The sequence below is a fragment of the Eupeodes corollae genome, chromosome 1 (assembly GCF_945859685.1).
Source record: "Eupeodes corollae chromosome 1, idEupCoro1.1, whole genome shotgun sequence".
In the NCBI taxonomy this organism is placed as follows: domain Eukaryota; kingdom Metazoa; phylum Arthropoda; class Insecta; order Diptera; family Syrphidae; genus Eupeodes; species Eupeodes corollae.
The window spans coordinates 85294222-85318857 of record NC_079147.1 but is presented as its reverse complement, the minus strand read 5'-3'; the positions used below and the strand labels follow the sequence as shown (position 1 = coordinate 85318857).

Sequence of the window (24636 nt, the reverse complement as noted above, 5' to 3'; positions counted from 1 at the left end):
CGCTGTCTTTCATCCTCTCCCGAAAAAGGGAAAGGACAACTCCAACCCGTCAAATCTTCGGTCGATAAGTCTTCTTCCGAGCATCAGCAAAGTTTTCGAAAAGATCATTAATAGGGCTCTGACTAAGTGGGCTGCGGACAACAAAATAATTCCGGATAAACAGTTCGGGTTCAAGGCGGGTCATGACACAATTCATGCTGCGTCTAAACTCGTTTCTGATATCCAATGGAATAAATCAAAACAACAATGCACAGGTGCTGTTCTGGTTGATTTGAAAAAGGCCTTTGACACCGTATGGTTAGAGGGTCTTTACCTAAAACTGAGCAGGCTTGGCATAAGCAAGCCATTGTTGTATATACTTTATGATATGCTTAACGGTAGAAAGTTTGTTGTCAAAAGTGGCAATGTAACTTCTACCACAACATTCTCAATTAAAAATGGTCTTCAACAGGGAGCGGTGAATTCGCCGATTCTCTTCAGCATTTACACCAGCGATCTGATAGGTAGTCTTACAAAGGCAATTGCGTACGCCGACGATCTAATTGCGTACAGAACGGCCCAAAAGGTTGAGGTTATTAGAATTCTCTTGCAGCGTGATTTCGACAAGATTCAGCGATATTGCGACGACTGGAAACTGAAAATAAATGTCCAGAAGTCGGAGACAATTCTGTTCCGGACTCCGTTGGCTGGGGCCACGAGGGATACGTGCAAGATTTGGCGCAAGATGGTCATCGTTGATCTTAACGGGCAGCCATTAGCGAGTAAAAGTGTAGTGAAGTACCTCGGTATCTGGTTAGATCAGTATTTATATTTCGACAGACATATAAGTGCTGCTCTGACCAGGGCCAGAGGAGCCTTCGCTCTGACGAAACGTCTGTTTTTTAGCAGTCGGCTTGACCCCAGAGTAAAGTTAATTTGCTACATGGCCCTCAAACGGTCGATGATCGTTTATGGTTGTCCTGTGTGGTTCAACGTTGCCCCTTCCCAGATGGAGAAGTTTCGGGTGTTCGAGCGACAGTGTTTACGACGCTGTAGCGGCTTATATCGAACTGCCGAGTCTTCTTATGTGCATTACTATTCCAACGAGGTCCTATACAACGGGGCTCGAATCAACAGAATTAACAATTTCGTGATACAGGATAGATTGGCAGTTCCGTTAATCTACCTCGTCAGACGAAGAACCGTAGATAGGCGACTCCCGTACAATCGGGACGTCTTGGCACAAGGCGGAGAAGAGCTCCTTCGGTTCAGTAGGGCTGTGTCCGAACGGGACCGAACTGATAGGGTGAAGCAGGAGAACCAGTTTTGGTGGCTCCAATCGGCACTTGGCCGGCTTACATACTTGTTTTATAGTTTAAGGGCTTAGTTTAAAGTAGAATAGGCATGGTGGCACAAAAAAAATACAAAAAATAAATTTAAAAAAAAAAAACAAAAAAATAAAAAAATAAAAGAAAAAAAAAAAAGAAAAACAAAAAAAACATGGAATATAAAAAAAAAAAAAAAACATACAAAAAAGACAATGAAATATAAAAACAAGAAACGTTAGATTTGCTGCTGTGGTTGTTCTAGTTTTAAGGTAGTATAGGTAGAATAGGTAGTTTAAGTTAGTTTTAAGTTTTATATTATGGACCTTATTTTAAGTAGTTTTTAAGTAAAAATAAAAAAGAATCTTGATATTCCTTTTTTTTCAAAATTTTGTCATAAATACAAAAATAAATATTGAATTAATAAAAATGAATGAAAAAAAAAGTGCGTTGGACTGTCATGCAAGAGGTCTTCCCTGCCTGTGCCACCTTAAGTTTTTTTTTCACGGGTACTGCCTCTTGCAAGGAATTGACAAATCCTCCAAGAGTAATTATTGTCATGAAAAGTGCTTCTCAAATTTGCCGTCCGGATTCGGCTTAAAACTGTAGGTCCCTTCCATCCCCGACAACAGTACTTGCGCATAGGAATGGTTGAGAGTTGTCAGTCTCTAGGCCCTAGTTCTCAAAGGGACTGTTGCGCCACCCAATGTATGTATGTAATATCACTAGAGACTTGAATTAAATGTTATATTATATACTGTAACGTGATACCAAACAAATGGATTTTTGGAAAAAAAATAAATCAAAAAACCTGAAAACAAATAACTGTCACTTCGAAAATTTTATGAACAAAAACATAACATTTGTTTAAATTTTGAGAAAAATCGAATTAAGTTTTTTTTTAAAAAATAAAAACGTAAAAAAAACAGTACTCAAAATTAGTAAAAATTGATTTTCGACTCAAATATCTTTTAAAAACTCTGAAATTATGGCTTTCAACTAATTTTATTTTTAAAAATATTGTTTTCAACATTGGGACAAATTTTGAAAAAAATCGAATTGACAGTTTTTTTTACAAAAAATGAAAACCAAATATATTTTCAAAACTTTGAGATTTTTACTTTAAACTAATTTTTTATTAATATTTCTTTTTCAACATTCAGTATTTCTAAATGACAATTAAACAATTAAAAACCTAAAAAAAAAGTTAGCAAAAGTTGGTAAAAATTGATTTTCTACTTAAATATCTTTTCAAAAATTAAAAAAACTGGCTTCAAACTTATTTTATCTCAAAGAAATTATTTGTTTTCTACATTCCGTAAATTTTGTATACAAATCCAATAGTCCGTTTTTATACGAACATTTACGCAAATTTGGTAAGAATTGGTGTTCGGTTCTCGATACCTCGTGAACAGGAGAAAATATTGACTTTTAAGAAATAAATACTACTAAAATTCTTAAAAATGAGTTTTCGACTAAAAATCTATTCAACAAAAATAGATTTCGAGATCAAACTTTTCATCCTATACAAACTATTGTTGGTAATTTTGTTTTTTTAATAATTGAACTGACACCTTTTTTACCAAACCTACAAAAGCAATTAAAGCCAATTGTCCGACGCGAACAACGTACTTTCTCCGATTAGGATCTGCAAAAGATTCGCCAAGATGATGGTTAGTAATACCTGACAACCACGTTAGAAAAGCTCGGATATGTGGCCGAGTCATCGGAACTAGCCACAAATAAACAAAATATTTTGTGGCAGAGGAGCCCTACAAAAATCATTTATGTCGTAGGCTTTCTTAAAGAGCCTACAGTGATAAATTCCTGTTAATACATATTTATGGTATTTTATAAGACCTTTTTTTGGTAGGTTTTTCTTTTTTTTTTGTAAAGAAAAATTGCCAATAACATGATTCTGAAAAAATAACTTAAAGTTGACAATATATTCCATATAAAAAAAAGTTAAATTAATTAAGTTAAAAAATAACGGCTCTTAGAAAATTACGTTAATTATAGAAAGGAATAATTTTGAAGTCAATACCTTAGTTGAGTCTCAAGATATCCGAGTCTAAAATCAATTTTCATCAAGTATGTTTAGTTTTTCTGTCAGATTTTAGTTTTTTAATAAAAAATTGGCACCTCGATTTCTATTAAAAAAATGTCAAAGACGTTGTTTATTATACATGCAGTTATTTTGGAGGTAAATCATTTTTCAATATTCGAGATGTCAACCAAAGTTTTCATTTTTTTCAAATTTATTTCGTAAAAAAACAATTTTGAATATCCTTTCAGGCTCTTTTGATGATTTTATATATGTACATATGTATAAAAGAAAATGTATCTGAAACCAAAATATATTCTGGTTCTTAATTCATACAGGCTTCTCTTTAAGAACCTTTGATTTAGGTTATTTAAAAGACCTTGAAACGTTGTTAATTGTCAAAATGTTCTATTAGACAAATCGGATCGATTGAAATAATTTTATGTGGGAAGTTGAAAAAATAAAATCTTCTTTCGAACTTTCTACGAAAACATTAAAAGCAATAACCCTATCACTTGAAAAAATTAAATTTCCACATCAAAATGATCTAACACCCGCGTCAAGACTTTCATAAGACAATGTATGACTTATGTAAATCCAAATTTTCTTCTTTAAAAAATCATTCCAATTTACTCTCACATTCCAGTGTACTTTTTAAATAGATGTATGAACTTTTAAAGATATTGAAAAAAAGCTTCAATTATTTCTACCGAGGACAGAAAAAAAACACTTAATTGCCATAAGAATTAAAAGTTGAGGCTAATTATTGTCTATCTGTTGTGCGAGACAGAAATTAATTGCAAATTAAAAACATAAACTAACTCAAACGCCACCTTCTTTCTGGCACAGTCAATCGAATAGCCAAACAAACAAAAGAATTGTAGATATATAATTAACTAAAACATTCGAATTACCTTGGAAAATTGCAAAGGATACATTATAACTGGCTCCCCCCGACTAATCTCAATTAAATAGGGTGACATTAGCTTTGCTCGGGTCTTCCTTCGTTGGTCATAAACTTCGTCAAGCAGCAGGAACTTATCCAATTTTTCGACTTGAAAACTCGGACTGACTCGGATGTGGACCATCATTTGTCTTTCACAGTCTGGTGTGGGTCTGGAAGTAGCTCTCCGCCTCTGGACATTTGGACATTCCAACAGAACAGCACTAATTGCCGGGGACGACGACGACGTTGACGACGACGACGACGACGATGAAGTGGCAAACGGCAAAGGTATATCTGCCTCGCGGGCTCTCACTTGGTTTCGTTCGTGGAGGTAATGGAGGATAACTTCTTTGGGATTAATTAAAAATGATAAAATCACAATGTAGAAATAAATTAAATGAATAAATGCCATTTTTGTAAAAATAAATAATTGAAACTATTTGAAAGATGTTTCATTTTGAATGAAGCAGAAAAAAAATTCAAAGGTTGAGTGTAAAAACAAAAGTTTTAATAAAAATAACTTAAGTAGTGGTGGGATGAGAGCTTAAGAAAATATGAGGATATAGCTTAGGGACATTGGGTTAGTGGTGGCTAAATATAATTTAATGACTCCTTAAGAGACATTTTTGTTTGTGATATTAAAAAGCTTTATAACGTTGTTGGAATACATTTATATAAAGCCTTTTTCGAGACATTTGTTACTAGGTGTTAAAGTGGGTTTAAGAATTTTAATACTATAGCTATATGATGAATTGAAAACGCAAAACTATATTTAAGCAAAATTTTATTTTAATAAAAGAAACAAGAAAAGAATGATTTGCGTAAGAAGTTTCTAGACGAAAAGAATGAAGTGACATATTCAGCCCAATTCTTAATATTCCCGGGGAAAACAATTCCCCGGGAGACTTGTTCTCCCGAGAGTAAAATTCTCCTATTTCGAATTCCCCGGGAAGACATTTTTCCCTTCGAAATCGGGAATGGAGAATTTTGATTTTCGAATCAGCTGTTTCGTATTGTTTGACAGGAAAAATAACTCGCGAACAAAATTTTCATCATTCAAATTAAAAAAAATTTAAAATGTTTTCAATCGCGGCAAGGATTTTACGTGAAGAATATGAAGAAAGTGAACATGTAAAACCAAGGACTATTAGAAGATCTTTAAGAGATAGTGCGAATCCCTTCGAGTTGCCTCAATGGCTGTAAGTATTCATTCATTCAAATATTGTCTATCATAATTTTTAAAAAATCATTTTTTTCTTAGGTTTCAAAAGCATTATAGAGTAAACAAGGTTTCCTTTAAATACTTGTTGGATGTCCTCATAATGTACAGTAAACCAACAAGAAAGCGTTTTGGAATCCCACCAATCATTAAATTGAGCGCATGTTTACGTTTTTTTGCTGAGGGAGGGTATCAAACCGGGGTCGGAAACGAAGGAAGGGTTGGTATGGCTCAACCTAGTTTCAGCAAGGTGCTAGCTGAAGTACTTGAAGTTTTAGAGGAGCAATTATGTCCACAGTGGATAAAACTACCTAAAACAGTTGCAGAAAAAAGAAATATAGCGTTGGCGTTCTATACGAAACATAATTTTCCTGGAATTGTTGGTTGTGTTGACGGAACGCACGTTCAGATCATTGCCCCTTCTGAAAACAGGCACTTATTTTATAATAGAAAAGGAAAATATAGCCTTAATGTCATGCTCCTTTGTGACAATGAATTAAGAATTTCGTACGTCGATGCTTCCCATCCAGGTGCATGTCATGATTCCTTCATTTGGAATGTGAGCCCACTAAAGGTGCACTTTGAGCAGGAATATTTAAATGGAGCAAGAAATTTTTGGATTCTTGGTTAATTACTAAAATACTAAACAATTTTGTCAATTATTAATTTCTTATATTATTGTTAACTTCATAGGTGACGCGGGATACCCCTTGGAACCATGGCTTTTGACCCCTCATAGAACACCTGTCCCAGGGTCAAGAGAAAGTAAGTTTAATGAGGTCCACACAAGCTCTCGTAATATAATTGAACGTACGAATGGAGTCCTAAAAAACAGGTGGAGATGCCTTCTTGGCGCGAGAGAGCTGCACTACTGTCCGGCGAAGGCAGCGAAAATTATAAATGTGTGCTGCGCATTGCATAACATATGCATTTATTATAAAGCCGATCCTATGGACGATGAATTGATTTCTGTAACACCAGCCTGTTCATAGTCGGAAAGTTTTTGTTCTTTGTTTGGCCCACCGCCAGTACCATTTCTGGCCTTAAGGTTTGTAGCAGCCTTAGCTCTAACATATTTTTTCTGGTCACACCACACCTAAAATAATAACACGCACTTCTTAATAATAAATTATCGAATTTTCGTTTAAAAAAATTACCTTTTTCCATTCCGATATGTTTTTGCTTGGTGGCCCAGATGCATTTAAAGCATTTTCAGCCGCATGCCAAAACAGTAACACCTCCTCCTTGCTTCCTTTCTGGAAGCCACAAGCAATATCGCGTTGGGCTTCCATCAAACTCAACAGAATTTGAAGCTGGCACTTGTTTGTTGTTTTAGACCTAAAAAAACTCAAATTTTAACATTTATTGTTTTAAAAAATAAATAAAATCTTACATTTTGGTCAAACTCCCCACCAAATTTATCGGGAAGAAACTCGCGCCAAATACATTTTTTAATTCCCTTCTTTTGACATTTAGAATGCCTACTTTTTTCTCGGAGTATTTGTTCCCACATTCGAAGTTAGTTTATAATAAGGGAAAAGAGAAAAGGGAACAAAATCCCCGGGAATTTTTCGTTTAGAATATGAGAGAAGGGAAAAGGGAAATATTTCCCTGGGAATTTTCATTTAGAATTGGGCTGATTCAGTCGTTTGGAATTCAAAAAGTAATGGTGTTGAAAATAATATAAATGTTAATTGTTCTGTCACTGGCAGGGTATTGCCAGAGCGCTGGTTGATATTTCTCTTAGTTGTAACACGCCTTCCCCAATCAGCGCATTTTAACAAGACATGTACCGATGTCTTCCATACATCTGTAGTGGACTGGTCCAGAAAGTGGCTTGGTGAACACATCAGTTGGCATATTATCAGTTGGGGTGTAGACGACTGTTATTTTTCCATCATGTTGGATCTGCCGGACAAAATGGTATCCAATACTTATCTTCGTAAGTTGAGGCAAATTCATCTCGGTCATAAGATTCTGCAGATATGTTGCTTCTCTCGAGGACTCTGACAGCGCAGCGTATTCTGCCTCAGTACTTGAAATAGGTAGGTAAATAGAAATAGCGATATCAAGGCAACCTAGCCTGAGATCCAATTAGCGCTGTAGTGCGCCGTTTTGATACCAAAAACTCGTTTGACCTTTGATTGAAAGGGATAGATTTATAGAGAAGCTTCATAGCGATTGTGTTAGAGCCATTTTGAGAAAAAAGATTAGGTCTCTAATCTTTGTCTCAGATAGCTCATCAAGTTCGTGAAAGAATGCTTTTCCAAAGTATTTCATTCTAATGTTTGCCAAAGCAGGACATTTGAATAGAAAATGGATTATAGTTTCACTTTCTCTTTGGTCACTACAGCTACGGCAAAAGGTGTTGTAAGAGATACCCAACTTCTCCGCATGAACTCCTATAGGCCAATGTCCGGTACAAACCGCAACAATCCTGGCTATATCTTGCCTTGGCCTGCATAGAAAATCGTTTGTACGGGTTTTATTATAGGTGGGCCATATCTTCTAGATATATGCAATGCAGTTGGGTAAATAAAGAGAAATGATAACCATTTCCGCAGAGCTATGAAGGGCCGATCCTTGCCTGGCTAGCTCGTCAGCCCGTTCATTTCCCACGATACCACTATGGCCCGGTACCCAGATCAGGGGGACACCGAGGTTAATATTCAGGCTCGCAAGCTCATTCCGACATTGCTGGACTTATTTAGATGAGGATATGGCCGAGTTAATGGCTTTGACAGCTGCCTGACTGTCTGTAAAGATAGCCGCATTTCGGTTTTGGTTTGGGTTTTGTTTAAGTATCTTACATGCCTCCCTTATTGCCAGCAGTTCAGCTTGAAAAACGCTAGCAAAGTCAGGAAGCCTAAAGGATTTGGCTACATTTAGGGACTCAGAAAACAACACAGAACCAACTCCGCACTCCATCTTTGAGCCGTCAGTAAAGATGGTTGTGTCGAAACCTATCGACACGATGTCATCCTCCCAATCTTCTCTCGATGTAAAAATAACCGTTAAACTTTACTAAGGCTCAAAGTAGGAGTGCAGTAGTCAGTGTCTACCGAGATAATATCTGAGGGAATTAATTTCGTTGTGTTGCTGTGACCATAAGGTTTTGACAACCAGCTGTTTGATTCCTTCAACCTAATAGCGCTGCAGGAAAATATGTATTTAATAAAAAGGTCGATTGGTAGAAGATCCAAAATAACGTTTAAGGCGTCCGTTGGGTAAGTACGCATGGTCCCTGTGGTGCCCACGCAAGCTGTTCTCTGAACCTTCTTTAGCTTACCAATATTATAGGCTTTGCTAAGAGAAGGCCACCACACAATCGACCCATATGTTAAGATTGGAAAAATCATCTTCGACTGAAGTCCCCACTTTTGGCCGAAAGTTTTGCTGCAGGCGTAGAACGCAACACAGGCCTTCTTAACCCGTACTTCAATATTTAGTTTCCAGTTTAGTTTAGGGTAGAGTATAACTCCCAAATATTTTGCACTGGAAGACAATGATAGGATTTGACCGTTGAGTCGAGGTAGCGTGAAGGGCGGTACTTTAATTTTGGTGGTAAAGAGCAACAGTTCAGTTTTACTTTAGTTAACTTCTAGTCCACAACTCGTGGCCCAGTTGCTAACTTTCTTCAAAGCTGATTCCGTGATTTCACTAATCACAGAGGTGTACTTTCCTGACACCAATAGCACCAAATCATCCGCATAGGCTACCGCCTTTACTCCACATCTTTCTAATTTAACGAGAATTGTATCCATGACCAGAAGCCATAGAAGAGGCGAAAGGACACCACCCTGGGGTGTTCCGCTACTCATGTGTTTTGTTGCGATTGTATTGCCTAGAGTAGCTCGAATCTTCCTACCACTGAGCATGGAAAAAATCCATTCTCGAATGAAGTCTTTTACACCGAACTTAACGAGTGATTATTCTATGGATTTGGTAAGGACGTTGTTAAAAGCACCTTCTATGTCTAGGAGGTGGCAAGAGTAAATTCTTTATTGAATTCTACAGTACGCACTATTTCATGGAGGGCAGTCTCCGTAGCTTTGCCCTTAAGATAAGCATGCTGAGAGCTTTCGAGAGGTCGTCCAACTAGGATTTCTCTAATATGGTAATCAAGAATGCGCTCCAAGGTTTTAAGCACAAAATATGTTAAGCTTATTGGTCTGAAATCCTTCGCGGATTCGTGACCTCGCCTAACCACTTTCGGGATAAAAACTACTTTGACCTGTCTCCACGACACATGGGCACAGGTTTGAGAAGGAGACATCCTTTGAAAATTTGTTCCAGCCATGGAGCTGCCACATCATGCAACTTTTGAAGCATAACTGGCAGTATGCCATCCATGCCTTTGGATTTAAATGGAGAAAAAGTATTGATGGTCCACAAAATATTTTCTCTGGTTATAACGGAATGGACTTGCTCCACATGAGTTACGTTTAGCTCTGTGGTTTCAAGCTATTCGGTGTTATTTTTAGAAATGAAGGATTACAATGTTCCTTCGATAAAACTTTGCTGAGCCTTGCGGAGTCCTTTATGTCTTCGATTGATTGACAGTATTCTCTCTAGCCTTGTCTTTTGGCTGATGACAGGGTTTGCTTATAAATTTTAAGAGAGTCTTTATACAGTTGGTAAAACTCGTCATTTTCCTAAGACTGGACAGTTCTTCATTCCACCAAGAATTAAAGGTTTTACGGCTATATTTAACTGGGCAAGAGACTCTAAAAGCTTTACTTATAGAAGTTTCAAAGGTTTTTAACTTTGATTCAAGGTCTCCTATCGATTCAGTGAGATTCGGTAAGTTGCTTAGTTTGGAATTCGCAATTTGACTAAATTTCGTCCAGTCTGTTCTTTTGGGATTTCTGTAAGGCGGAGGGCTTATCGACTCGAAATTAATTTGAAAAAGAATCCACTTGTGATCCGAAAACGAATTCAAAGGGGAAACTCTGCAATTCTCCACTAATAAATTACGGTTGTTTACTAAAGTAACATCAAGCACATCTCCCCATCCATCATAATTTTCAGAGCTCGGAAAGACGAAAGTGGAAGTATTGCCTCTGTTACAAATTGTCATATTATTTTCAATAATAAAATAAAAAAGTGACTCACCTCGTTCGTTAATCACAGAACTTCCCCAAAGGGTATGCCGAGCATTTGCGTCGCCTCCAATCAGTAGGTTTGCCTTTTTGATGTTAGCTTCGGTTATGATTTTGCACACCTCCTCCGGAGGTGATGGTGCATTATGGGCAGAGTAAAAAGAAGAAGAGAGGTGCTTTCACTGGCTTTGTCCGGTCGTCAATCTTGCTCTTTTTCTGAGACGTGCAGATCTCTACCTGAGATCTGTTTCGCTTAGCAGCCTTTTATCGGCTGGCCTGAAGGTTGTTGTATTTATCAACAACCTTCTGGTACATTATTTTATCTTGGGCGTCTCTCTCATGAATTACTCCGGTCTATTCATTTTTGCCAATTTGGCAAGAATGTGAGAGGCCGATTTGAAGCGGTTCCTGAGAAGAGCGCCTTCTGATTGTTTTTTGGTTCCTCGAGTTGCGGTGCTACTCGAGGTTTTCGGTTTTGTATACGGTTTAGGAAGTATAGGAGTGCTATGAATAGCACTGCCTATACTTCGGTTGCTCACAAGTGTTGGAACTTACAGCGCTAAATGAGGTTCCCTTCAAAGTCTCCTGGCTGGAGGCCAAGAGTTCATCCTCCAAGTCTGTGGAGGGTTTTACGTTAGTCATGTCTATTTCGTCCATTTTGTTTAAGTTTCTTGTATGTTGAACCCACGAGTAGGTCGGAAAAAAGAGGTCAGCCCCGGCAGAGCCGATATACCGGGGTAAGGCAGAGGATAAGACGAACCCTGCCAAGGCATTCGAATGAGCTCGTTAGCGACTGGTTTGCCCCCCAGCCTTTCATTCTTCGGCACCGATTATGTAAGACGCTTACACCACCACTGAAATTAGGGACCCTGTATCTATGGTCAAATTGCATTGCCAATGCTTGCAATTCGGAGTAGGAAACTTCAGCAATTCAACCTGAACTTAGCTGATATCCATCTTGACAACGTGCAAGACAACTGTAATGATCATTGCCGCCCGGCACCCACTGGGAGGGTTTGAAACGATGATTTTTGTCAGGCACTTGAAATACCTACTGAACTTTGTTTCTGGGAACGCCAGGTAATTGCAGCTCCGCTCAATATAAAAACATATCCGGTGTATGATATTCTATCGGTCTCGCCGTTAGCATGATCAGCATCCGAGTATCTTCGAAGACCCAAAGTGTCCTTCGTATAAGTGAGCCCGTACGTTTCCGTTCCTCGTAAATAGCGTAAAACACGCTTCGCAGCTGACCAGTGCATATTTTGATAGGTTTCGTTGTACTGCGCTACACAATTAACCAGTGAAGGCTATATCTGACCTTGTTGCAATTGTTAAATACATAAGCGATCCGATAAGTTGCCGATAGGGTTTTTCGCTTTGACGCTGTTCAATGTTACCTTTCCCAGGAGGTAATTTTGACTTTGAGTCGCTCGGTGTATCTATTGGTTTCGACTCGTCCATGTTGAAGTTTTTTAATATTTCTCTGATGTATGCTTGCTGCTTCAGTTTAATCTGGCCTTTACTTTGAATGATTTTGACACCCAAACTAAATCGCGCCAGACCTAGATCGTTCACTTCAAATGCTGCAGCAAGGCCATCACGTATGTGCTTTAATGTATTTTGATTTCTTAGGCGAACAGGATATCGTCGACGCACACTGCAACGATGGTGAATTCTTTTCCACTTGTGTTGAAGTAAAAACATGTATCGTTAGCAGGTGGTTTCAAGGCAAGTCTACGAAGTGTTTCGTCCAACTTCTTGTGCTATTGTCGTCCAGCCTGCCGCAGACCATATAACGCTTTCCTCAATTGACACACATATTCGCCATTCTTGAGTTTTTGCAGCATTTGTTTGGCCTTTTTCATCACGCCATCATTATTTCGGTTCTCCCAAACAAGCATTTGCAACGACTGCTGAAGATATTTTGGAGTTTCCATACAAATCTCTTGTTCACCTCACCCGACATACATTTTCAAGTTCTCACGGACTGCTAAAGCCATAGGAGCCTAATTGATTCGAGGTTATGAGTGAACTCTATACATTCTTCTTATAATGCGAAATTTCCAAAAAGAAAAATCATCTGATTGCATGGACCGAATTATGTCCTAAACAAAAGCAAACATTTATTTTTATAGTGGCTATACCAAATCCTTATCTTGACGGGATATTTTTAAATGATTTTAACCACGAATTTCCTGAAGTTGGACAACACTTATCTTGAAAGTGACAGCGATTTTGGAAAATCGAAACCATTCACACACTCAATTAAAATTGGGATTTCGGCTATTAGCAAATCTACCAGAAAAATTAAGAGTTTGAAATGTTACTAAAAACACCTTACAAAACATTTAGTTTTTAATATATTTACCTACTGTAATGAAATAATATCATTGTATATTATATATATTGGAATTGTATAGCATGTCTTCTGTTCGTACGATGCTAAAAGAACTGGGAACGTATGTTTGGGATAAGAATGAGCCAGAAATAGAAAAAAGAAGATAATTAAAGAAAAGAAAAAGAAATGAATGTATGCAAAATCAGTTCAAGGGGGCGATGCAGTGACATTTTCGTTATTAAAGTGCAATGTCCCTAAGTTTGCTCTCCCTGAGTCGATACTCTCCTTAACTCACAAATTTGTTACATTGTAATCTTCTATAGGAGACTGGAAGCCCCTATTTTTATTTTTATTGAACCTCCTGGTATCAAAGAAATTCTCGAAATGATCAAGGAGTGCAATCCATCCCTTCCGACTGGAACTGGAAGATCGCTAAGCTCGAGGAAGTGAATTCAATAAAGAATCCCTCACTCCAAAGGCTCGATGAATTATGGCTATGAATCGGTTACCATTCGTATTTACAAAAAAGATAAGGCTGCCGCAGATGGCGGGCCTCAAAAGCGAACTCGCAGTTGGAAGGGCTGTGACTCATCTTCCCTCCCATCATAGGTTGGAGATGTACCCATGCCCTCACCATGCCCTATCACGATTTCGTCTTTTATGTAGATGCAGAGAAGAGAAGGGAGCTTTAAGCACGGACATATAATGGGATGGCCTTATCATGAGCGCTTTGTGGTGGCTGTGGCTATCCTATATGCTTAAAAATCAATACTTCGATAGACAAAGTCAATACCAAAGGTTAACAAAGTAGTGAATTTGTTATGTCTTGGTAGTTTAGAAACAGGATCTTACTTGAAGCACTTTGTAAAATAAGAGAGAGCAACTCTATATGTAAATACTTTTAGTGATTTGAAAAACTTAGAGATATACAATGCGAGGGCCAGCAAGCGTAAAAACTTGCTATTAAATTGTGGCTAAACGCTCGAAGTTGGCATTGTTACTTGTAAGTGTTTATTATCCCTCTCATATAAGTAAAAAGTACCATAAATGTAGTTTTACTCCATAAATTCATTCTCCATCGTAGCTAGACTGAAAACAGCCAAAGGAAAATACTGGTTAGTGTCGGCGTATCTTCTCCATGGTAGTCATGGTCCTTCCCCCTGATAAGACCCTTGAGAGAATCATCACTGTAGCGGGACGGCAGAAGATCAGTCTAATGATTGGGAGCGACGTTAACGCTAATCAAGCTGTATGGGGAGTCAGATATTAACGGTAGAGGTAAGTCTCTTTTTGATTATTTCCTTGACTATGAATAGACCGTTAGAAATTGCTTGTCCACTTATACTCACAACAGAAAATAGCAACCACAATGGTGGGTCTCAGAGCTAGACTTACTCAGAAAAGAATGTAGAAAACTCTTGAACAGAGCCAAAGTCACAAAACTAGCTTCTCATTGAGATTCGCCCTAAAAAGTTATAAGATACAACTAAGGAAATCTAAGCGATCTTCATGGCGGTCCTTCTATGATGGAAGAAACTCCTGAGGTCTCCAGGCAACAGACATTTCTTAACCTATCCAGCCATGCCAAGCTGTCTCAAAATGCACATGGCTCATGGACAATTTCAAGTTACGAATCGCTGAGCTTACTACTGGGTACTTACTTTCCTGGTAGTACTCCAACCGCAACTTGTAACAATCAAATTCGTTCATGTTCCAATGTAACATATATCTACAAGGTCTGATCACAAGTAACAATTTACAATGGTCTCTCAATAGCATCGAGCTATTCCAGAGGGCATAATGCCAGCGGAACTATATTATTCCCTCGGACATAGTTGCAGCAATCCTTGAGAAAATGTTTAACAGCTGTTTATACTTGGTCTATATTTCCACGGAATTGAGAGAAAGGGAAAGTTTTTATATACCTAAAGCAGGAAAATGATTGCAAGTTAACTTTAAAGATCTACGACCTACAAAATCCATCATCATTTACTTCTTAAGACCTTAGAAGGATTGGTTGATATCCACTTAAGAGCAAGTATTCCGCTCTATGTCCAACATGCACCACCGAAAACTCGTGCTTTTAACAACATTGACACATCTGCAATCACATCTGCACTTACATCTCCCGACGTAGGGGGTTCGCTTGGGGAGATCATTCATTTGATGCTGACTAGCAGAATAATTAACTCAAAACTGGGCAACTCTTCAGCTTCAGCTAGAAGACTTGTTAGTAGAGGGACACCGCAAGATGGCGTTTTATCCCCTCTCCTGTAACGTGTTGATAATGAAATCCTAACTGGTCTGGATGCGTAGGGTTTCCTACGTGGATGACGTTGCTACAGCAGTTTCAGGAAAGCATTCTAACACCCTAAAAAAAACGCAGAAAAACTAATACTTTGGGCTAATCGGTGGTGACTTAGTTAGTTCTTCTTTCGAGAATATACATAATTATTGGTTTACTGTCCCCATATTAAAGGAATTCAATTAAAGTTTTCAGAAGAGTCTAGGTACCTGAGTCTTATTTCAGGAAAAAAAAATGGAAACGCAATATACAACACAAATTCAAAGCTCTTTTCTTGTAAAAAAGTACTTGGTTATAAATTTTGCTTACAACCCCTAATTACGCATTGGTTAAAATATCGGTAATCAGGTTGATTTTAAAGTACGGTTTGGCTGTATGGTGAATTGCTTTAGAAAAAGCTATAAACCGCGCCAACTAAATTCCAACATTCAGCTTGCCTAGGCAAAAGCGGATCGCTTCTACCTAACACCTTGATATATTTAGAAATTTGCCTAAAGTCTTCATCGTTACTCCGTAATTCTTAAGTATTTAGAATCAGTTCCAAAGCACAGACTTCGACATCCCCCAATTGCAATTCGACAGAAACTTTCAGATTTATATACTTTGCAGATATTTCTGGGCGGATAGAGTATTCCTGGAAGACGAGTCAGTCCACTTTTACATAGATGGATCAAAAACAATTAAAGAGGTTGGTGGAGGTGTGTTCTCTGAACGACTGAAATTAAGTATCCCATTCCACCTTCCCAATCAATGTTGTGTGCTCCAAGCGGAACCTTTGGCTATAAAAGAACTCTTAAACTGACTTAAGAAAATGTGATATCAACATCTAATATCCGTAGTTTCTCAGATAGTCAGGAAGTTATAAAATCTCTGCACTCTGTCTCTACAAAGATGGCACAACAGTTTAATATTCACCTTTGCTGGGTGCCGGGACGTAGAGACATTCCAGGGAATTGTAAGGCACATGAACTCGCGAGAAATGGTACAGTTCTTAAAATACTCTGAAAATACCTTGCTCTAGCTTGAAAGCGCAAGAATCATCTAGAAGAATTCTTCTATAAAGATCTCAGTCCTATCAGATTCTCGCTTTTCGTAAGGGGCTCAAACTGGTTTCATTGAGATTAGAAGAAAGCCTCAAAAATCATGTGGAATCTCAATTGGCCATTAAACTGGCCTAAGTGTATCCTACTCCATCACGGACAGCCACTTAAACTTAACCTAACATATATTAGTTTTTAAAAACTGTCTTATGTAGCTCCAAAGTTCTTCCGTTTTTTAATTTAATATATTTTTAGTAATAAAACAACATTTGTATGCAACAATTCTAAACAAGTTTATTTTTATACATTTTTATCAGCTCGCGCAATCATTATTTATTATCTCACCTACAAATCTATTAAAGCAATAATTATAGTTTTATTATTAAAGTTTTATGTTTTACTTGTGTATGTATGTATATCATACTCACAATTTTATTTCTTAACAATTTTTTATTTATAATTATTTATAACAACAATTTGAAAATTGTGGGTTTATATATTAAAATGTATCTACAAACTACTTTTTTCTTTTATTTATTATTTGCAATTTGCAATATTTTGTTTTGAATTATTTAATTACTTCTTTTTATCACAGAAACAATATTAGGGACCATAGGTCTGGCCATTAAATAGGGATGGATGTTAGTTTAGGTTTACTCTTTTCTTTTTAATAATTTTTAATTATTTAATTGTTAAGAAGGATTTTCTTATAAGAACTGAGTCTTTTTTTTTATGGAAAAATTCCAACTTCTTTGACTATTATTAGGTTTTTGTTTTTTTCTAAAATATCACTACTAACTTAATTAAATATATTTCAAAACTCAATCAACACACATGCATTAAAAATTATTACTCAAAGGAACAATGTAAATTTTAATTAATTTATTTTCCTTTTTTTTGTTTGTATGTAAAAAATGTTTAACAATTTTATAAATTATTGTTTAATACTTTTAATGGTCCTATAGGGTAAGTGCAGAATTTTCGGTTTTTATTTGAAAAGTGTTTCTTTTTTCATTTAATTAACTTTTAGGCTTATATATAAGTTAAGTTTAACTGTGATTGTTATGATTCGATTCGGTCAGGGTTAAAAATATGAGTCTTTTAATTCTTACGCATATATTTTCATATCATTAATATTATAATATCAGCTAATTGCTACAACCAGCATTATAATTTTTGGATTAAAAGTTTGAATTAATAAAGGTTTTTAAATAAATAGATAATTGTGTTAGGTTACTACGAGTATTTATACTTTTCAAAAGCAAAATTTGGTTTTACTGTGTGGTACTTTTGTTATTTGGGGATAGGGCTTACATTTTTAAAAGGTTTGTTCTATATGTCATTACAATTGTCTTTGGGTTTTCACAAGTTGAATAGAATTAAATAGCAAGAAAGCAAACTATGAAAGCAAGTATAGTTCTTTATTACCTCTTTTTCAAACAATTCAAAAGGCTATAAAATATAAAATTCTGCATTATTAGAGCTCAAAGCTAATTAGCTGTAATGGCGTTTGAGCCATATAAATAAAGAATGTTATCGTTATAGGGGATTTCTGTTTTTAAAACCATTTCTCTTTTATGATTCGTATACATATTTTTGTTTCAAATGTTAAAGCAAACATACATTTTAAAATAAAATAATAACACACAAATTTACTTTTGCAAGTTAAAGGGCCAATTTCTTGACAAGAACTTTGTCTCTAAAACTTTTAAGGGTCGCAGGTGGTGGCAGAGGTCAAACCCCCTTTAATTTCCTAAAACGCGTCTTCAATTTAATCTTATTTTCTTTGAAGCATATAAATAGTGTAAGTCTTTTTTTAATATATTTTTCCTGTTAAAATTGATTTTTTACTAAATACAAAAACTTTAAAGATCTTTAAAATTAAAACAAGTCTACTTTTTTAATTGAGTTTGCTTGAATGCTCCAGAACTGAGATTTAAACACGAATTTCAAGAATATAAATTTCTCAAAAACAGCAAAAGTGACACTTTCGTTGAAAAGTGAAAAACATAATTAACGTGCCATATCTATTAATTTTATATAAAAGCTTTGAATCTTTCGAGAACTGAATTGAAAAGACATTCTGCAACGTGTAAATTGTGAGTGAAACACTAAAGTTTCTTCCCAACTTATTTCTTTACCATAATTTGTTTTTATTTAACGTTTAAGTAAAAATATATGTTAAATGAACCTTTTTCCTTAGATTCAAGAATCAAACACTTTTCTCGTGTACTTTTAAGTTTTGTTAACTGCTTTAAATATTTTTAAAAGGTTCAGGCAAAACTGAATTTTGTTAGAATTTCTCTTCTAGCTTCAGCTGTAATCTGCCAGGAAGCAGACTGATAAAGATAGTAATAAAAGACGCCCGCAAATTGAGTCATACAATTCTTCATATCAGATTCCGTTTTATTTTCCCACGAAAAAAGATCACATTTTTCTGATAAATATTTTCATTTTTTAGCGTTCTTCGCATTTATAGAAATGCCGCCAAGAATAGAATATATTATTTTTGGAAAAAAAAGCTAAGTTTCAACACAGTTTCCAACATTTCTGAGTGAAATGCACAATAACATATGCGCAATAACCCTCTAAACTATTTTAACTTAGCTCTTAAGTATGGCACATTTAGAAAACTGTTGGAAACTTGGAAAGCTTTTATACGTAGGAATTCGTTCATATTAATTAGTAAGACCATATCTCGCTGGGCAACAGTGTTCCAAAATAATCTAATAACTAAAGATGTCACTTTAAAAATTAGGTGGTGCAACTGTCCGTTGAGAACTAAGGCCTAGTGACTTACAACTCTCAACCATCCCTGTGTGCGAGTAATGTTTTTCAGGTTCTAATTTGAGAAAGCACTTTTCATGACAAGAATTACTCTTGATTTGTCAATTCCTCGCAAGAGGCAGTACCCGTGAAAAACCTTTAGATGGCACAGGCACGGATTGAACCCTAGACCTCTATAGCATGACAGTCCAACGCACTTACCATGATTCCACGGGTACAAACATTGTTACATTATTAAAAAATGTTCTCGCACTGAAGCTATAAGCTATAATGCATGTTTTCTCTTACGGCCGATTTCTTGACGAAGTTGTAAAATAAATTAAAAAGTCGATCTAGACAACCCGAGCATTTTTTACGTCTTATCATATCTGTAAAAATCGGTTTTAAGTCGTTTTTGAGTTCTACGAATTTTACAACTTAATTAAATGGAACTGAGTTCCTCTGCCATCTAACGTATTTTTTAACTAGTGCTTATTTCATAAATGTTAACACTTAGCTCATGTCTGATTTGAAAGATAATTAGTTTTATCCTTCCGCTGAACGAATTGTTAGTGTCTTGAAGAACGCTGGAAATATTGCGACACTACTTTGAAAATCATGGTAATGTTGCAGAATGTGTGCGAAAATTTCGTTTAGATTTTGGAAGAAGAGAAGCACCGTCAGCTCCGTTTGTTTGTTATCTTGCAAAAAAGGTGAAAGAAACTGGCATCCAAAAGCGTGAAAAGCCAAAAACAGTGCGTTCACCCGAGAGTATTGCTGCTGTGGTAGAAAATGTGCGTGAAGCGCCTTCAACATCAATTTACCGTCGCGTCGTTCTCAACAATTGAACATTTCGGAGACATCATTGAGACGAATTAAGACCATGGTATGACGCCATACAAAGCCCAATTGGTTCAGGAGTTCAAGCCATCTGACCATCCAATGAGTTTGGACACCTCGGAGCTGCAATTCGACACCGTTTGACTTTTATTTGTGGGGTGCCGTAAGAGAAAAGTGTAACTCCGCCAAGCCAGAGACAATTGACGGTTTAAAGGACAATATTCGTGAAGCCAATGGTGAAATACAGCTGCACACAATCGATAATGTGCTTAAAAATTGGACCGATCGTGTAGGCTACAACATGGCCAGCCAATTGAATGAACTCATTTTCCATTATTAACCGGAAGAATTGTACTTTCAAATAAAAAAAGGAATTTGAGAAAATATTCAGCAGTTTTTTTTATAGTATTTTGAAAAAAAAAAGAAGTTATTTGGCGGAACCTTTGTAAAGATTTTTGGACAACGAAGATTTGTTTGTTTTGTGGCACTATATTAAATAATTTGTTGACGCAATAGGTCCTAAGGTCAAATACCAAATGCACTAAAAATATAAAGCATTTCGGTTTTATTTCAAAACAAGAAGTGGAACCCTAATTATGCGAGAGGAAGATTGTCTTCGAGAACCAGAGAAAAGTGGTATTAATAAAAGCATTTAATAAATATACAAATGTTTATTTTCAATTATCAAAAGCAGCAATTTCCCCAAGAATTTCACGAATATTGTCTTGAATTGAATATGGAGCATTATCATTTCTTCACATAACCTCAAAGAAAAATGCCTAAAGGTATTAAATCACAAGATTTTGTATCAACTTATCATGAATTAACAAGGTCAGAAAACTTTGTTTGCAAAATTCGAGTTGTATCGTTCCATTTTTGGTACGTAGCTCAATTTTCGAAATGAATTTGATCAATTTTCTTTGATGAAGTGTAAATCGTTCTATTTTTTATTTTGACTTTAAAGCCTAGTACGCAGCTGAAGTGAAACAAATTTTTATGGAGAGTTCTGTCAGCTGTCAAAAACAATTGACAAGTTCTGACAGTCAATTGCTGGTAAACAAAGTGTAAAAGAATTCTATTTATTAACATTTTGTTGAGCAGTTAGTACATAGTTTTTTCATTTCTGCAGCTTTATTACTCCAGAGGCTCGCAACGGCTGAATTATTTTTGTGAAGCCTATACTTCAGCTTCCAAATAGCTTTACTGGCTTCGACCAACGAAGCAAGTTTCTTTTTTTCCTCCGAAGCGAAATACATTTATAAATACGGTTTATTTTTTGGAAGTTGAAGTTCACTGCTCGTCTTTATAACTTCTTGCACATCACCAATAACATCTTCAACATCCTGAGTTTCCAATTCAGAAAAGTATTGTTGGAACACATTAGACAAATCCACTTTATTTAAAATTTTAAAACAAAGCAAAACAACGAAAGTCACTAGTTAACAATTTTTTTCAATAAAAAAAATTAAACGTTAAAATTTCGCAAGCAATTAAGATTCCGGTCAATTAAATTGAGAACGAAAAGAGTGCAGAAATGTACTAAGAAATCTAGTACAGCTATCAACTAAAATCACACATTTCGTTGTTCAGCAGCGTACTGAAAAACGGAAAGAAAGAACTTTTTCGTTTATGGTTTCTTCAGCAATACAAAAATATATTCCTTTGAACACCTTGATTATTTATTTAAACTTGTATTGCTAATTTGACCAACAACAAAGTAAAGATATTTATTTAAATGCAACGGAATACTTATGTTTGCTTATACATAAATGAACGTCATTCCCGGTTCCTGTTTTTGAGGCTAACTTTGAACATAAAGTTCTTTAGACGAACTTTACAAATACAAAGCACCTCCTTCCGACCTGATAAATGTTGGAGATGGGAAAGCCTATCAGGGAAGAGACACTGTACTATATCCAGGAAGATATGGCCTAAATATAACAAAAACCATTCTATCGAACTTTTATGGAATAATTCAATATGTTCCGGCCATGGGATAAAGGAGAGAACTCTCACAATACTAACTAACGTATAGCTGAGGAGACCAAATGAAAGGATAACAGTGATTCGGTTTCTCTGTAAATGGCCTACCCTGGTCTAGAAGAGCTTTGGAAGTGTGTTCATGTTCCCTTAGGATCATGATGAACTTTCCAAGATGAAAATCAAAAACCTGATCTCCTTTCTAAACGCAACGAAATCTTTTTTTCATACATAATTCTAAGGAGTTTATGGTATCAAAACGGTGCTTTCCAGCTCTAGTTGAGCCTTACAGAGAAAGCTGCCTGTGACTGACATCTCTATCTACCCTACCTACCTAGCGCTTGAAAAATCTTATAATTGTAAAGCCTTTCTGTGTGATAGCGCCACATTTTTATACAATTGCGCTCTAAGATACACAATACGCTCTTCCGTAGAATTGATCTTCTGAAGTTTTTACAAAGCTTCTCAAAGTTTTTTTCTTAAGCCCATCATCAACAAGCCTATAAGTCCTTATATGTTTGGTTTTAGACCAGGAAAGTCTGCAGTTGGTCAAATATTCACATTACGGCAGTTCCCACAAAAACCCAAAGAACATCAAACCGACACTCACCATCTTTTCATCGATTTAAGGACCGCATATGACAGCTTCTATAGTGGCTAGCTGTAAGAGAATTTATATTTTTTTTTCATTACTGCCAAACTTGTTCGTTTGTTTATATTACTTGTAACCATTGAGAATTCGCATTGCTCCATAAAAGTTGGAAAGCACTTAACAGAACCTTTCGATGTCAAAAAATTCTTTTAGACAAGGTGACGCGCTGTCATGCGATTTCTTTAAAATTGTACTTGGAAGAATAATACAGAGCTTCAACGTCAACACTAGATGCATCCTCTTTCAAAAGTCTGTCCAATTAATAGCATAGGTATGCAGATGATATTGACATAATCAGAAGAACTTAGCGTGATGTCAATTGGGGCTTTTGTAAGTCTTGATAAAATGGGTTAAAAAGTTAACGTCTCGGTCAAAACGTCACCACATAAGACCCTAATCATCCCTGTCTTGCTATACGGTGCTGAAGCATGAACTATGACAAAGACCGATAAAAGCACTTTTGGTCGTTTCGAGAGAAAAGTTCTTCGTGTGATCTACTGTCCCGTATGAATAGAAGGTGAGTGGAGGAAAAGGTTTGAGTTGTACAGCGACGTAGACTTTGCCAGAAGGATAAAAGTCCAACGGGTCACCAAGAGCGCATGGAAACAAATGCTCCGGCTCAGAAATTGTTTGAATCCACAACTGGAAAGTGACCTCACCCAACTTGGAGTGTAGAACTGGCGTTTAGCAAGGGAAAGAGATAGTTAGAGGAGTTTTTGGGTGAGGCCCTAGTTCACACAGGACTGTGTGAACTGCTCTGCTTAACTGCTTGGTAAGTAAGTTAGGGGTTTTATACTAGACAAAGCGAAGAGCTTGCAAATATATGCTTTACAAAAATGTTGAACTATAATAAAACGAAAAAGATGATTAACGTCATACTCGTACGAGTATTCCTGAACAAGCCTATCAGAAGATTATTTAAAGACCTGTTTCAGTCTTCCTGACTTAATTATAAATGGTACTAGATTCATTTTTAATAGAAACGTTAGATAATATGCCCCTAAGCATTTTAATAAGGTACTGTTCATAAAATACAATCATTTCTAGAACTACTTGATATTTGACCAGAAAGTTGGAACTATTTTCTGTAATAAAAGTATTTGAAGCGATTTTATGTTTCACATCACAAATAATTTCATGAAAATGTTAATTTGTTGTTTTAAGAATAAAATTTCAAATTTAAAAAAAGAATCAGAATAGTCGGTTTGTTATAAAAATGCCTATAGTGGGGCCCTCGTGAAACGTGAAATCAGAAGAAGATTAACTACAGCTTAATATTTTTGTAAACTACTTAACCCGCTTTTAATTAAAAATATAAATGTTTCACAACTTAATAAACACCATTCTGAAAATCTTCTAACTTCTAACTTAAATAAAATTTTCCCCTAAAATTTAAGAACTGCCTCACTTTAAAATTTTCTTGCAAACCATTTTAAACAATAAATATTATCAGTTAATTTTTGGTACATATGAATGAGCTGTTTGTCAGTACAATTTTGAATATTTACATAGTTTTTTCGAACTATTAGACAATTTGAAGATGTTTAGTGTTTAATAATAATTGACAAGTTGAGAGTAAGAGGTTAGATTTTTAACAACTTTTTTTGTTTAGTTTTAAGACATTCTCGGAACTACAATAGTTTCTACAAATAGTATACAATATATGTCAGTGCCTAAGAAAAAATATATATATACTTTTGTTTTTTTTTTTTAATATTTTTAACAATTTCTTCAATTTTGTTCATATCTACAAAATTAATGGTTGCTTTTGGTCTCGATAATGTGTGGTAAGAATAAGTTTACATAATTATTGTTTTGCTATAATGGAAAATACCCTTTCTTTAAGTGTTGTGTTTTTGTCTAACTTGGAAGATTGAAAAATTTTATAAAAGAAGTGTGCACAAAACTACTGAAGACTGTTAGACGGGTTTTGAGAGAGAGAGTGACGTTAGTTTTTGTTTTATAATTTCTGGTCATCATCTTATAAAACATTACATGTTTTTTGAGCATTAATCATTGATCCACTTGGACATTTGAAGACCTCCGTGGCACTTCCACCTTGAGCAACTAGCCATCCTAATCTGAAATGTTTAAAAA

At 35.9% G+C, this 24636-nt stretch overlaps 4 protein-coding genes across 9 annotated transcripts in view; 1 reads left to right on the top strand and 3 right to left on the bottom strand.

Annotated features, from left to right (window-relative positions):
* LOC129942471 (uncharacterized) overlaps positions 1–4739 on the bottom strand; it is an 86636-nt gene extending 81897 nt beyond the window's left edge. For all 5 annotated transcript variants that reach the window (XM_056051440.1, XM_056051441.1, XM_056051443.1 and 2 more), the window contains exon 1: positions 4263–4739. In XM_056051440.1, the coding sequence (XP_055907415.1) occupies positions 4263–4706 (444 nt within the window). In that variant the 5' untranslated portion in view covers positions 4707–4739. The remainder of the gene's footprint in view (positions 1–4262) is intronic.
* A 416-nt stretch (positions 4740–5155) lies between these two features.
* On the top strand, positions 5156–6433 carry LOC129940796 (putative nuclease HARBI1; the record flags this gene model as incomplete). Its single annotated transcript, XM_056049278.1, has 3 exons — positions 5156–5493; positions 5556–6139; positions 6207–6433. Coding segments are annotated over exons 1-3 (933 nt in total), but the record flags the coding sequence as incomplete, so codon positions are not given.
* Positions 6434–6447: 14 nt separating this feature from the next.
* LOC129940911 (uncharacterized) lies at positions 6448–7143 on the bottom strand. Its single transcript, XM_056049441.1, has 3 exons — positions 6907–7143; positions 6671–6851; positions 6448–6609 (listed from the first exon to the last, which is right to left on the bottom strand). Coding segments are annotated over exons 1-3 (345 nt in total). The 5' UTR covers positions 6909–7143.
* A 10464-nt stretch (positions 7144–17607) lies between these two features.
* Positions 17608–24636, bottom strand: part of LOC129953721 (endothelin-converting enzyme 2) — a 118101-nt gene continuing 111072 nt past the window's right edge. For both annotated transcript variants that reach the window (XM_056067110.1, XM_056067111.1), the window contains exon 10: positions 17608–24620. In XM_056067110.1, coding sequence (XP_055923085.1) covers positions 24521–24620 — 100 coding nt within the window. In that variant the 3' untranslated portion in view covers positions 17608–24520. The remainder of the gene's footprint in view (positions 24621–24636) is intronic.

Excerpts from the sequence above, each read along its gene's own strand:
- LOC129940911 (XM_056049441.1), bottom strand. Across the intron at positions 6,610-6,670 it reads ACATATCGGAATGGAAAAAG|GTGTGGTGTGACCAGAAAAA; the intron begins GTAATTTTTTTA and ends TTATTATTTTAG.